Genomic DNA, 13,405 nt, shown 5'->3' with positions numbered 1-13,405 from the left:
CAGTTCCAGCATACATATTGTTGGATGTTACGTGAGTTTTCTCTTTGTTCTGAGTCCTTTAAAAGTTTGGACAGAGACTTAAAGGAACATACAGCCAGGTGAACAGCGGACTCAACTTCCACTTAACACCATTTGTCACACATTATAAAATCCACCATTACTGAAAGTCGATGATGTTTAGGCCAGTGGTTCGCCTGATATGGATTTTGTGATGCTATTAGTCCTCATTCCTCTAAAAATAAAAAAATAAAACTGCTTGAGCCACTGTTTATCTGCTCCTCCAAATCTATGCGACCCACCCAGCAGATCTCAGTGATATTTATGAAAGGAGCGAGAGCCATCCCTCCACCCTGGGGTTACGATTCGGGTAGCCATATGGCAACTGCCGCTCACAAAAGTATTCCCCATTCTTTATGAACAGCTGCTCATGAGCAGTCAGTGATGAACAACTCAAACATACACATTCAGTCACTGGGAAAAACTGCAAACAACCTCAGCCATACTCCCACATAGCATAGTCAATCAGAGGGCCCGGTGTCAAGTATCTGATGTAAAATAGTGCAGTGAAAACAATGTGCTTTAGATTTATTAGTCTCTAGTCTCACTTTTTGTGAATTTGACACACAAGTGAATAGAAAGCACATGTGGAGGCAGATCACACTGAAAATAACCCAGAAATTCTTGAAACAAGACGGTTTGGACTGGATGAAAGTGCGATTCTGTCACCTTTCACTTCCTTTACAAAAATAAGAGTACATGAATAGACCACTTGGAGAAATTTGAAGGGATCTGACCCCCCCGCCCCCTTCCTCCTCCACATGTCAGTCCAGTCTGGATCAGTCAGCTCTCCTCCCACTCTGCCTCCACAAAATGTGACCTACATACATAAACCATGATGTGCCACTCAAGCTCAGCTTAACAGAATCTGCTCTTTTGTTCTCCCCCTTGAGTTTAGCAGCACTAATTAACAGCTGCATCTTTTTATCAAACACAACAACAGCATGCCTCCCCCTAGTGCCTGTCTGCATGCAGTCTTGGAGACTCTCCACCGGGCTCCTTGTTAATTCAGCCCCATACGGAGAGGCAAACTCACAATCATGCATGAGGGATGAATGGTGTGTTCACAGCTCTGCTCAAAAATGTAGCCTAAAGAAAGGTGGTGCAAACAGAAGGGATTCATTCAAGGGTTTCATGGATGTGATTAATGCATTAGCTCCAAACCACTGCAGAAACATCCGGCTCTGCTTACAATTAATAAAACAGAGCATACAGAAAGGCTGAAGTTCGGGATCTACCTGGCTTCCGTTTAAGACCGCAGCTTGACAAGAATAAAACTTTGAGCCTCTAGAAATAGACCTTGAGTCGACCTCGGATCATTTATTTGCTGGAAGTCAGTGTAAACAGTCAACTCGACCTTTCCCTTCATAAAAAAAACCAAAGAACTTGCGCTCCAAACTTTCACAGCGAGTGCAGAAGTGTCCTCACCTGAGGCGTACGCTATTCCAATCCAAGTCCGACAGAAAAACGTAAAATCTGTCTTCATCTCCAGATCTCCGGTCCAGAATTGCAGAAGCTTGAGCGGTGCTTTCTAATAAAAAGCCGCTAGTTTTAATGCAGATGGAGACAGTGGAGAGGTGCTTTGAATGAAAGTCCGTGGATGGGGAGGGGGAGGGAAACACTCAGGTGAACCTCGGCCAATCGATGGTCCGGTCTGGACTGTGCACAGAGAGGACAGAGCCGAAATGCTGAGGAAAGGAGGGGAAAACCTATTTTTTCCTCGTTTTGTCAAAAGGATGCACAAGGCGCACTGAATGGGATTTACAATGATTTCCTTTTCCTCTGCTCGTGACTGGAGCGCATGCACTCCCACCCAGCCAGTTCATAAAACAAGCTGAATTGGAGGGGTGTGTGTCGGAGGGTGTGTGTGTGTGCGCGCGCGTGCAGGCAGAGGGGTGGTCTCCCTAACACCCATGACAAATTTCCTTCCTGCATTCGTTTCATCCCCTGCCTTAAAGACCTATAGTGATCATATTGAACATAAAGCGATATCTATTGCATGGCACAAAGTACCACAAGAACTCTTCAAAGTCAGTGATGAGAGAATTTATGATGCTGTGTAGCAGGATGGATTTGCTGCTTTAGTGCCAAACTCTGATATTGATTTTAATTCCATGGATTTTTTTTTGCAACGCATTTAAATCCCTCCTGACTTTCAAAAAGCTCTGCAAGTAATCCTGATACCGTTAGAAATTCTTATAAAGCCACCGCAGGAATACAGCAGTACTACAAAGGAAGTGAACACATACCTCAGTTAGACTGACACAGCCTCAGAAGGAAAGTCAGCAGACCGTTGCATGATATTCTCTCTGCTGGTCAGATGTGTTAAATCCACAGAACAATGCACCCACTCTCTAACTATCCTGTAATGTCGTTGCAATTTTATTATCTTTATCTTTATTAAGTTATCTTTTGTGATTAAGAACACAAATTCTTCGAGATGTTCAACAAACTAAAGCTGAGCAGAGGTGCCTTGGGAGAGGCTCACGATTAAATGTCTGTAATTGCTCTGCCAAAGGGTCAGATGCAACAACGCCTCCAGTGAAACTAAAGTTTGCAGAGCTTTTCCAGCCTTGTCCAAGTCCTGTTAACCCCGTCCACCCACACATCCATCCTCCTCAGGGGATCCTTAGAGTGTGAATGAAAATCATGTACTAAGAGGGCAACATGCCCATAGTGAGCCACTATCAGCCTGGTTTTATTTTACAGAGAGGGGTTTTGAAAATTGAAAACCCGTGTACCATATACACTCATATATATATATATATATATATATATATATATATATATATATATAAAAAGTCACAGGGTGCAAGAGACACACACACACCAACACACACACACACACACAGAGAGAGAGAGAGAGAGATAGAGTTTTGGGTGCAGCTGTATCTTTGGTTCATTAACTGTCTGATGTAGCCACAGTTTCGACGTCTAGTCAAACCTCTTATGGAGCTGCAGAAAATCCAGTATGGCCAAACAAGCCAATAAAATCAGTCCCAGACGGGTCTGCTTTCCAGCACCATGAGTGTGCTGTAAAATCAATAGTAGCCTATGCTCCGTCTGTACTTAGAAATCCATTACAACAATAATAACACTAGTTGACTCAAGACTCCTTCCTAACTGTTCGACACCAGTCCAGCTGTCAGCCAACAGCAAGTGTCAATTAGATGTAGGAGGGAAAAAATAATCTCAATATGATTATGTTATTTTCAACCACTTCTGAGCCATCAGAAGTGTGTGGAATAACAGGGAGTCCAAGGATCACTGCATGTTATTGTGGGCATGTGCTGCTCCCCAGATCCCTCACGGCAATCCACCTCACTGACCTTAAAACACAATGTTGTGATTGAATGGTTGTAATTAAAATGTTCTCCTGGTCTCAGCCTCACAACGCCGTCGGCTTCAGAGGAAAATAAACACACTAAATCGTGTGGATAGTCTAACAAAGCTGTGTCCAGGGAGTTACCAGATCTCATTACGAATATATAAAACAGATAAGGTCATAAACACACCAAAACACTTGAGTGGCCAATAAAATAATAAACCGCACACATAAGCGTTCAAGCAAGCTATTCAGACAACAGCGATAACAAACAACAGCCTTCATGCAGGATAGCATGATCGCCCCTGCTGTGTCAGATGAAAAGGTTTCAGTTCATAATTCGGCTGGCCCCTGAGAGACAACTGAGGACTCAAGGACCCGTCCTTGAAGTGCCAGCACTCCATCCGGCCCATCCTCAGGTCAGGAAACACATTACGGATCCACAGCTACTATCATAGGAAGGATGTGGAGCGCACATGCAACCCACTCACTCCCTCGCTGAAGAGCATGCACATAGGCCCGTGCACCGCACAGCACTGTGCCAAGCTGCTTTGAAGGAGGCCCGGTTGTCACTGCTCAAGGTGTTTTTTTTTTCTTGTTTTTATGGAAGTGGCCAAAGTTTCTCATCATTTGTAGGTCACGTTCAGTATCAGTCAGCAGTTATAGAAAGCCTTCTGACTAGAAGAAGGAGCACTGCTGCTGCATGCTTACACGTAGATTATTTACTAACAAACTAGCCACAATGCTAACGCTTTGAGTGGAATACAGCTGGTTGATGATGCTGAGCTCTTGCATATATATAGAGATAGAGATATAGAGGGAAACTCAAGCGTTTATTTAGAGTCATGTTTCTGTCCACCAGATAAATTCAAGTCTAAATTTCACACTCTTTTAGCTCTGTTTTGGTCACCGCCAACTCCTGAGGGAAATCTCAGGAAATATCAATATCTTCTTCTGCTAAATGCTCCGTTATGTCCATCAGCTAGTATCTTACTTCGTAATATATGTTTATTGAGGCTATTTTTATTGGAAAGAGCTGCACAGTTCGTGGAAACACTGCGAGTGAACTAAAGTATTGAAGCTTCAGAACAGAAAACCAAAACAATTAACTAAAAGATGCTAAAACGTGCTGCGGAGCTGAGGTGAACTGCAGTCGGGTGATGATTCTCTGAGGGGTCATTTAGTAGTTCTTTCACATTATGTTTTGTCATTTTTTAAACTGTTAATAGAAATATGGATTAGCGAAGCTTTAACTTTTATTCACACTCACAAGGCTACCCACCACAATACAGTAAGAACAACAAAAGTTATGATATAGGCCTATAGCAGTTTATCACTTTTCAACCAAGAGGCACAAGTAGCCTTCTAGAGGACACAGGCGACGAGAGCCTCATACATATTAAGGTTCTCTTCCTATTCAATATTCAGAAGAGATTTTCTTCATTTCCGGAGACTGATTTCAATAAAATTTTATGGGTCGTAGTCAGTGACTAGTGTGTCCTGTCATAAACGCACCCACTCCACGTAGCCGCTGGGCAGGAAACTGCACGGGTCCCTCTCTGGCGCAGTTCATTGTGCCACCTTTCCAGTCTGCAGAGGCAGCAGCATCCTGTTTTAGCATCCCCCCGAGGCCGGTGGAGCAGCCCAGAGGCATCCCCACTGTCACTCTGTTTATCTGACCTTTCACCTGGCGAGAGGAAACAGGACGTCGGCGCTCTTGTGTGTTTGCGAAGATAAGCGAGAGCCCGCCTGTTCTGGCTCTTTAAGTGTCAGAGATGGCTCGTGTATTCGAAACTGTTCATAGATGTGCGTTGTGCTTTGATGATGCTTAATAACATCCTTGATTATTTCAAGTGAGGTCATGGAAGTGTGCAGTGTCACAGCTGCAGAAAAGGATCAAAGACAAGAGAATAAGTGACTTGGTTTATTGTTTGCATTAGCAGGTTTTACAATAACTGTTCGAGTATCAGAAATGATTGAACATGCAAGTGAAATGCAATGACAGCTATGTAAAATATACTATAAAGACCTGTATTTTAGTTATTTCCTTGAGTGATTACAAAATAACAATCCTTAACTATCACATCAGATTTTCAATGAAGGCACATGTAATGTATATAAATGAACATACAAAAGAAGACAAATTAACAGAAGCTGCTAGAAGTCAGCTAAGGAACTGAGAAAGTGCTGCGAGTTTCATTTAATGAGTAAAACACGGAAACCCATTTAATCAAATAGAAAATCTCTGAGTGAAGTGCACAATCCCTTCATGCTGATTGGACTTGACGGCGATTAAAAGAAACATTTCACAAGTGAGCCTGAGGACAGCCTGGCTTGATGAGAGATAATTTATTCAGATTTCACTTGAAACACCAACTATATCCGTCTATATGAGATATTTGGTTGTGAAGAACAGTTAAAATGCAATTTGATGCATGTAAGCTTCAAGATATTCAACCCAAAACGGCTGAGTGCTTCTTTTTTTAACGTGTTTCTGCTGATTTCTCCTGCATGGTGAATGAGCCTCTTCACAACAATTACAGCACAATGGAAATTTGATATAGTGAATGTGGCAATTTTCATAACATCTCAAGGTTTTTACGGTTCATTTGGCATTCAGAAAATAGAAGCATCTGGCAATACCTGATCATTAAGGCAGAGAAAATAAGAGAACAGCCTTAGATGTTCAACTCAAAATGAGAAAAAAGGCTGGACTGTCTTTTAAAAGCCAGGTGATAACAGTCGTTGGTCAATAGGTGAATGGGCAGCTGTTACATTCTACAAACCCTCTTATTGATTGTAGCCATGTTAGCCAGACAGAGCGACAGCGGGGTAGTGGAGGAGTTTGATAGGCTGAGGTTTCTGGCTTCTGTCACTGATGCACGGGCTGAAGAAGGGGAACGCCTTGCCCCTCGGCCCATTGGTGAACGAGTAGAGCAGACTCATATCGTCGGCGTTGTAGAAGGACACCCTCCTCTCCTCGCAGTCGAGGAAAACCCCGAGCCTCTGAGGGGAAGAGCCCAGATGCAGCCTCGTCCAGGGCTGCGTGCCGGCCGAGTACTCGTTGCCGTTGCGTACCCGCAGCGTCCAGTAGCCGTTTTCGGGGCTCAGCTTGATCCGAGCGTGCCTGTCTACGGCCTCGGCGGCCACGCCCACGTCCCACTTGGGCTTGGAGGCCACTTCGACCTCCCAGTAGTGTCTGCCTGACTGGAAGCCCTGGGCAGCGAGGACGTTGACACACTGGAGGAAACGCTTGCTGTGGTCCACGTGTGGCATCAGGATGTCACATTCGACTGCCACGGTTCTGTCCCTGGAGACGTAGATGCTCGGGTGAGCTGTGTCGACATCGAACGTTAATGGGGAAGGACCTTTGGGGTGAAACAATTCAATGAATATCAACTGTGATATTATTTAATGTAATAAGATTCAATAGAGTGTCACATTTTAAATTAAATGTATATCCCTTCAGTGGAACGACATTATCTTACCACTTCAATATCGTACTCTATTATAGTTTTTCTATAGTACTCTAGTAATTTTTCCATAATTACTCCCATTGTTGTGGCCGAACCAGTTTTCAGCTTGTCTTTTTGTGCCTAATGAAGCACATCAGAGGGAATAATTACCTGGCTTCAAAGACTTGAACATCTTTCTCCATGTGATGTACTGTAATGGGGCCGTGTATTTGCTGCTGAAAGTGTTCATATCAAACTCTGGGACAATATCCACCTGCACACATGGTCTGTCGAAAACAAAGCAAACATACATTTCAGAATCGTTTATTCTCGCTGCAAATGACGCTGAGTGGAAATGTGGAAATCAAAAAAGGCAGGTGCAAAAATGCCAAAAGCCATCAATCATTCATGGCACTGACATGAACACTTACCGCAGCTGTGGGAGCTAGACAGGAGGAAATGAGGAGGAAAAAAAAATCACATTAACATCTGTCATTTTCAAATTGATGCAAACTTTAGACAACGCTCTGGGTTTTATTAGAAGTTCAGACGTGGTCTACGCATTCACAGCTTGACGGCTACTTTGAGCAAAGACCTCACCTCAGTCAGTACAACGCTCTCTGTGGCAGCGCTAGCCTGCTTGAGCACCCTCAGATTGTCCTCCAGCTCCCTCACGGCCAGCTCCACGGCCTCCAGGTGGCGCTGCACTTTCTCCAGCTCCTCCTCCTGCTCTCTCCTTAACTGCTCCAGCACACAGGCCTCCTCATCCTGCAGGATCTGATGGAGAGCTCTGAATTCCCCTTTGACACGGGCCTGCAGATCTGCTCCGACTCTCTGTGACAGGGATGAATGACTGATGTTACAGGTAGAGGAAGTGATGCAGCATCTTCCTTTCTTTGTATTACATTTTTCACTGGCCAGATGGAAACCATTGCCAAGTGGCTTCATTCTGGACTGGCTTCCTGTAAAAATCTGATTTGATTTTAAGGTCCTCCTCCTTGTATACAAAGCCCTTAATGGACTAGAACCAAGCTATATTTCTAACTCTGTCGTTCATTATTTGACTTCAAGAACACTGCGATCAGCTGGTGCTGGTCTACCGGAGGTTTCTAGCAACAGCTGAAAGAATATTGGGGATGCAGGCTTTGTCCATTATGCCCCAAAGCTCTGGAACAAACTACCTACAGATATCAGGGAAGCCAGCATGCCGAATATTTTTAAAGAAAGCTAAAAACTTATCTCTTCACTTTAGCCTTTAAGTACCAAGCTATTAGAGTTTTAGACCTGATGCAGGTTTGAAATTTTTGTTCTTTGCCTCATGCTTATGCACTGCATCACTTCTTTCAAAATGTTGTACTTTGCTTAATTTTATGCATTTTATATATTTTTACCAATATGTTATGCTGTGATTTGATGCTTTGTCCTTATTTTTATTTTCATCCTTATTCTATTGTATTTTTACCTATGGCAGATTAATCCTGTGGTTTAATGCATTGTCCTTATTTTTACTTTTAGTCTTATTATCATTATCAAGTGGGTTTCATTCTCCATCTTATTTTACATCTGTTTTTATGTCCATTCTGCCATTTGTATGCAAAGAACTCACTTAGTGCATGTGATTTCTTTTTGTGAAGCACTTTGAGCAGCAATTCCTGTATGAAAAGCGCTAAACAAATACATTTCATTATTATTAAAGCTCTAAATAACTTTGAAAAAAATATACCTCTCTAGCGAGAGGCAAGCATGTGGTAATGAAGCTACACTTCACACACATCAAAGATCTACGTGTGAAACAACAGCAGAGTGTCTAAGCAGGGAAGGATTTCCTGTTGATCACCTCAACACAGCAACTAACTCAAGTTCTTATCTTCCATCTGTCGCACACACATTACGCGTGTTTTTGTTTCTGTTGCCTGTGCACAGGTTGTCACCTGGTATAACACAGTCTCATAAATTGTTTACAGCTTCAAACAAAATTACTTGGTTTAATGCACCGGGTCTTTCTGCTGAAACAAATCTGGCAGAATCATTGTCATGTAAAAATAAGACTGTACAGGAGTAACGATTTCCTATAAGTAAGAGGTTAGAAGGGCATCTATGCACCCAAGCGTAGCACAATTATATTTTACATATCAAAGCACAAACTGTCACTTACCACAAGTGCAAACATCACTAAATATGCACAGTGACATACTGCAAACAGCCATTACAGAGGGACATGTGCATTCTTATCTGTTAAGTGCTGCCATCCCTTGAGTTCCCCGCAGGAGTGTACCTTTATGGTATCCAGCTTGTCTCTGTCTCTGCGGATGCTGTTGATGAAGTCCTCCTTCTGCAGACGATGGCTCTCCAAAGTCTCTTTGAGTTGTTTCTGTGCAGCGATATGCAAATCAAGTCAGAGTAGGGACAGAAATGATGACACACAGAGAGACTGTGCCGAGAATCAAGGAACTCATCAACGTGGCTGTCACTGAGTGACCAGCGCCATAAAAACGGCCGCCTAAAAATGTTGTTGTGTTTTTTGATACTTCCTTCTTTGGATTTTTGTGGGTTGAGTCATTTTACTGAAATACGTTACCAATATTTTGTCCACCTCATTTGCATATATGGATGAGCACAAACATCAGAAACACCTCATAATTTATTGCAACCTAGTGCAACAACAGCACAATCAATTTTTTTATAAGTACACTTTTATGTTTTCCAGACATCTTGTCATCGCTGTTGCTAGGCATCCAAAGGAGACTAGAAATAGCACTATACATAACTAAACTGCCACTTGTGTTGACACTTTACTTTCTGTGAGGATTAAACTCATATCCCCCCCCCCCATTGCTCTGTACCTACTGAACAGAGTGATACAGATCTTCTCATCTAACTCTGCATGACCGCAAGACTTCAAATAACCTATTTCCCAAAATATTCAAATGTTCGTTCAGAAACAAGCATAAAGTTAAATAAAAACCCTTCTGCCAAAGTGTGTGTAGGTTTCCAGTATGCAGGATTTATTACAGGAATTTTGGATTGCATTATATTAAAGTGTACAGGTGGTTTTATTATTCCATGTGTATTAGTTCCCCTGCTGTAGTTAAGTTATGTATCCTGGCACACAAAGTAATATAAAAGGGAGTGGAGAGTGAACCTTGCCCGGAGCAATTCAAGCGAGATATGTTCAGGGTGGAACTGCAGTAAAGTGAAATAAACACAGATGTGGGCTGAAACGTAGAATACAACTGTATTCAACTCAAAGGTTACAGAACGCTCGTTTCTAATTGATCGGTTTACTTTGGAGCGTAAGGTCATTTGTTTAGATTGCCAAACACTGAATAACACTTTCCAGATGACCACGAGTAAAGGCATGGAAGGAAGCCAGCAGGATCAAGGTTAAACACAGAGGAGGCGTGAGCTCACCTCGAGGTTCTTGATGTAAGTGTCTGAAGAGGTGGCCCTGACCTTCTCCACCATGGCTGTCACAAGGTAGTTTGTTTGAAACTGCTTGGAGCTGAACTCCTTGCGGCATTGTGGGCAGCTTACAGGCCCTTGAGCTCCCCTCCAGTACCTGGAGATGCAGGGTCTGCAGAAGTGGTGCAGGCAGGCCAACATGACAGGCTCCCGGAAAAGGTCACAGCATATGGCACACGTCAGGTCCTCTCTCAGGCTGCCTTTGGAAGATGTGGCGGTGGCGGTGGAGGCGGCAGCCATGGCGGAGGGTCCTTTCCACAGCAAGTCTGTCCACAATTAGGAAACGAAAGCAGAAGCCTGGAGGTGGAGAGGCAGGGAGGGAGAAATGCTCCCTTTCTGAAGACTGATCACAGGGCGACAGATTTGTTCAGTCAGCTGAAATGAAAGACTATACATGAGAAGCTCACGTTCTACAGTAGCTACTTCCTGTTGTGCTTCACACTTTATTAAGTTAACCATTGACTAAATCTGACCCAGCACGGCGTGTTGTGCACCTCCCATCTGTAGTCCAACACCACTAACCAGCAACAAATCGGTGCAAATAGCTCTCCACTCGAAGAATTTACTTCAAGTGTAAACGACGGTCAGTTCAAGTGTGAGTGTTAATCAGGGCGAGCAGGGGTACAAATCAGGCGGTTCATCACGGGACTCTCTAAGCTAGCTTGTGGTTTGTATTGTCAAAGCACCGTTTGGTCAGATGTGTTGTTTGGCTTTGACCTGCCATGAAGCCTGACAGCGTTCAGCCGAACAGCCACCAAACCGCCTGTTTAAGCGACATCAAGCAAAAGCCATGAAAAACTTTGACACGGTGACAATAATCAACTTTTGGTTAGCACTTTCATGAACCTACTTTGTCTGTTGTTCGGAGAAATGTGTGGCCAAGCACTTCAAAGTCCCTCCATGTCCTGTCTGCTCTCTCGGCTGATGTTCGGGAGAAGACGTACTGCGCATGTGCCGACTACAGACGCGCCTTTGATTGGTCCGTGTGTTTCACAGCAAACAGCCGCAGGAAGTGAATTAATGCGGTCAGTTACTTTTTCTCATCTTCAGTCGTCTCGTTTTCTGCGTCGCTTCGTCTTGAGCACAGCTGTGAACAAAAGCCTAATTTTCATACTACTGCATATTTGTACAACTTCATTAAGTCTTGCCACAGGCATCATCCTCAGGTTATACAGATATATCGTGTAACAAGTTCCAATAACTTGCCACAACAAAAAGTCCATTGTTTTCACATCTTATCTTTCAATTAAATGCTTCGGTTACATTTTGTGAATTTTATCTCTCTACATGATGGTATAACTGTTTGAAAAGGCTTCTCCACAATGAAAGCCTGTTTTAAGGGAATAATTGGGGTGGAGAAATAAACTTCTTTAATATAATGTGATTTAAAGGACCCCTCCAGCAATTTATTCATAACACTTCCACACATCCACAGAGTTGGCAGACTTTCAGGAGGCAGATTTTCAAAAGATTGGTCAAATCAAAGCAGCACAGGCTGAGATATCCTGCCTTTTATTCTGAATAACCGATCCTACAATTCCCATAATGCAACTCGAAACTTTGTTTAACCCTTCCTGCCTATGAATGTCCAGTTTGCAACAGGCTTTTTGCCCCAAAAATATTCTCCAAACTCTGATGACATCATCAGGGTCATTTCTATTTCAGACTTCAGAGAGGTCCCATTAGAGCCACAGTAGACATCATACAACTGTTTTCACAGGCTTAATAATACTCCATGTATCAGTGAAGTACACCTGTAATTGCATAATTTCTGCCAAACATCCACTCCCTATAATTTGTGTGTGCGACAAATGTGTAATACAAACTCCCTCTCGTGCTGTTAAAACCTCCAAATTCCCAGAAATAATACCAAGGACACAGCCTTGGTGTCATCAGTGGTAGGTACAGCCCTGTGTACAAGGCATGTAGCTATTAAACAAAGGTTTAATGGGACACTTAATTTGATTGTGTCCGGGTGGACATACAGCTTGATCAGGGTCCAGATCAGATGTGCTTTCCTACACACGGTGGCCTTATCTTAGAATAAAAGAAAAGTACAACAGTGGGTGTCATTGGAGCATCCCACACAAATGTTTACCCCAGATATCCAAGTTTTAGACCTCAAAGACTGCCAATCCTTTTAATTAGATATTTTGTATCACTGACGAATTCAAGGCTGTTATCTGGATGAGGCTACAGTCTCCACATGTCAAGTTGAACCTATGTGAAAACACCAAGCCAGAGGAGAAAGGAGGAGGCACGAATGAGATTTCTCAGTTTGTCTGTCCTCCACTCCCACATTCAGTAATTCACGCAGTCTTCTCACAGACGGACAGAGAGAAAGCGAGACAGACGGGATGAATAACCCCGGGAGTGTGTGCACTGAGAGTTTTGGGGCTGTGCGACATGAGGACGCCACAGTCTGTGATCATGTCATCACTAGTGCTTTTAGAGGTGCTTGGCAGAAACAGAAATCAGATGGAGAGCAGTGGACCATAAATAGAGCATCAGAGGCCATATGGAGGGGAGTCCTACAGAGCTCTCTCATTAGGTACATACAGATTGATACGATGAGCACAGGTAAGTGCATGCATACAACAGAACCAGTGCTTTAACTTAAACTGATGCCGCAGAGTACACACATTTTCTTCGCAGCCACGCTGAAAAGCCTCCTCGCCGCTGTTCAGAAAGAGATGAACAAGTGCGTGGCAACGACAGAAATTGTTTAGCAGTAATAGATACAAGTCAGGCTGAGAATAGTCAACCTTGACTGCAGAGTGACCCACTCCACATGGAGGCTGAGGGACAGCTTCCCTGATTGAAAGAATAAATTGAGGTGGAGAGGCAGCCTGCCCTGATCAATAAGGATAATCTCTGTGGCTCAGTCAATCAGTTCACCACTTATTACATCATCAAATAAGATCCCACAAGGTGGATCCAGGGATCTCACATAATGTTGCTCCCTGAACGATAAATCCGAGCTTTGACGGCGAAAGGCAGCTCTTAATAGCTCCAGGGAAATGCAGAAAACAGCTCTCAAGGGAGACTCGGTCTGTTCTGTTATCAAAACCACAAACATTCTCTAAATGGGTGACAATGGCTTTTC

At 43.3% G+C, this 13,405-nt stretch overlaps 2 protein-coding genes across 7 annotated transcripts in view; both read right to left on the bottom strand.

The window, feature by feature from the left end:
• Window positions 1-2,387, bottom strand: part of flt4 (fms related receptor tyrosine kinase 4) — a 44,730-nt gene extending 42,343 nt beyond the window's left edge. The window contains exon 1 of one of the 3 annotated variants that reach the window (XM_041943609.1): window positions 2,307-2,387. Coding sequence is in view for 2 of the 3 variants with exons in the window: in XM_041943608.1 (XP_041799542.1) it covers window positions 1,486-1,543 (58 nt within the window). In the remaining variant the exon portion in view is untranslated. Of the gene's footprint in view, window positions 1-1,485; window positions 1,802-2,306 lie in introns of those variants that run through there. The other 2 variants (XM_041943608.1, XM_041943607.1) reach the window with 2 other exon arrangements.
• Window positions 2,388-5,290: 2,903 nt separating this feature from the next.
• On the bottom strand, window positions 5,291-11,233 carry trim105 (tripartite motif containing 105). 4 transcript variants are annotated; one of them, XM_041944014.1, is made up of 7 exons: window positions 11,150-11,233; window positions 10,249-10,642; window positions 9,113-9,208; window positions 7,438-7,671; window positions 7,269-7,282; window positions 7,009-7,124; window positions 5,291-6,750 (listed from the first exon to the last, which is right to left on the bottom strand). In XM_041944014.1, exons 2-7 carry the CDS (start codon window positions 10,537-10,539, stop codon window positions 6,191-6,193), a joined length of 1,311 nt encoding a protein of 436 aa, XP_041799948.1. In that variant the 5' UTR covers window positions 10,540-10,642; window positions 11,150-11,233; the 3' UTR covers window positions 5,291-6,190. The 4 variants fall into 4 exon arrangements, with proteins under 4 accessions (XP_041799948.1, XP_041799947.1, XP_041799949.1 ...); XM_041944013.1 differs by having other exon boundaries at window positions 10,249-10,674; window positions 11,150-11,232; XM_041944015.1 differs by having other exon boundaries at window positions 10,249-10,596; window positions 11,150-11,230.
• Between the last annotated feature and the right edge of the window lie 2,172 nt (window positions 11,234-13,405).

Source organism: Chelmon rostratus, chromosome 9, assembly GCF_017976325.1.
Source record: "Chelmon rostratus isolate fCheRos1 chromosome 9, fCheRos1.pri, whole genome shotgun sequence".
Lineage (NCBI taxonomy): Eukaryota > Metazoa > Chordata > Actinopteri > Chaetodontiformes > Chaetodontidae > Chelmon > Chelmon rostratus.
This window is presented reverse-complemented; position numbering and strand designations above follow the sequence as displayed.

Bases quoted from the DNA above. Each gene is read 5' to 3' on its own strand.
- trim105 (XM_041944014.1), bottom strand. From the start codon at position 10,539: ATGGCTGCCGCCTCCACCGCCACCGCCACATCTTCCAAAGGCAGCCTG. The intron at 9,209-10,248 runs GTGAGCTCACGC...ATCGCTGCACAG, and splicing joins CTTACATCAAGAACCTCGAG to AAACAACTCAAAGAGACTTT. The intron at 6,751-7,008 runs GTAATTATTCCC...TTCACCCCAAAG, and splicing joins GTTCAAGTCTTTGAAGCCAG to GTCCTTCCCCATTAACGTTC.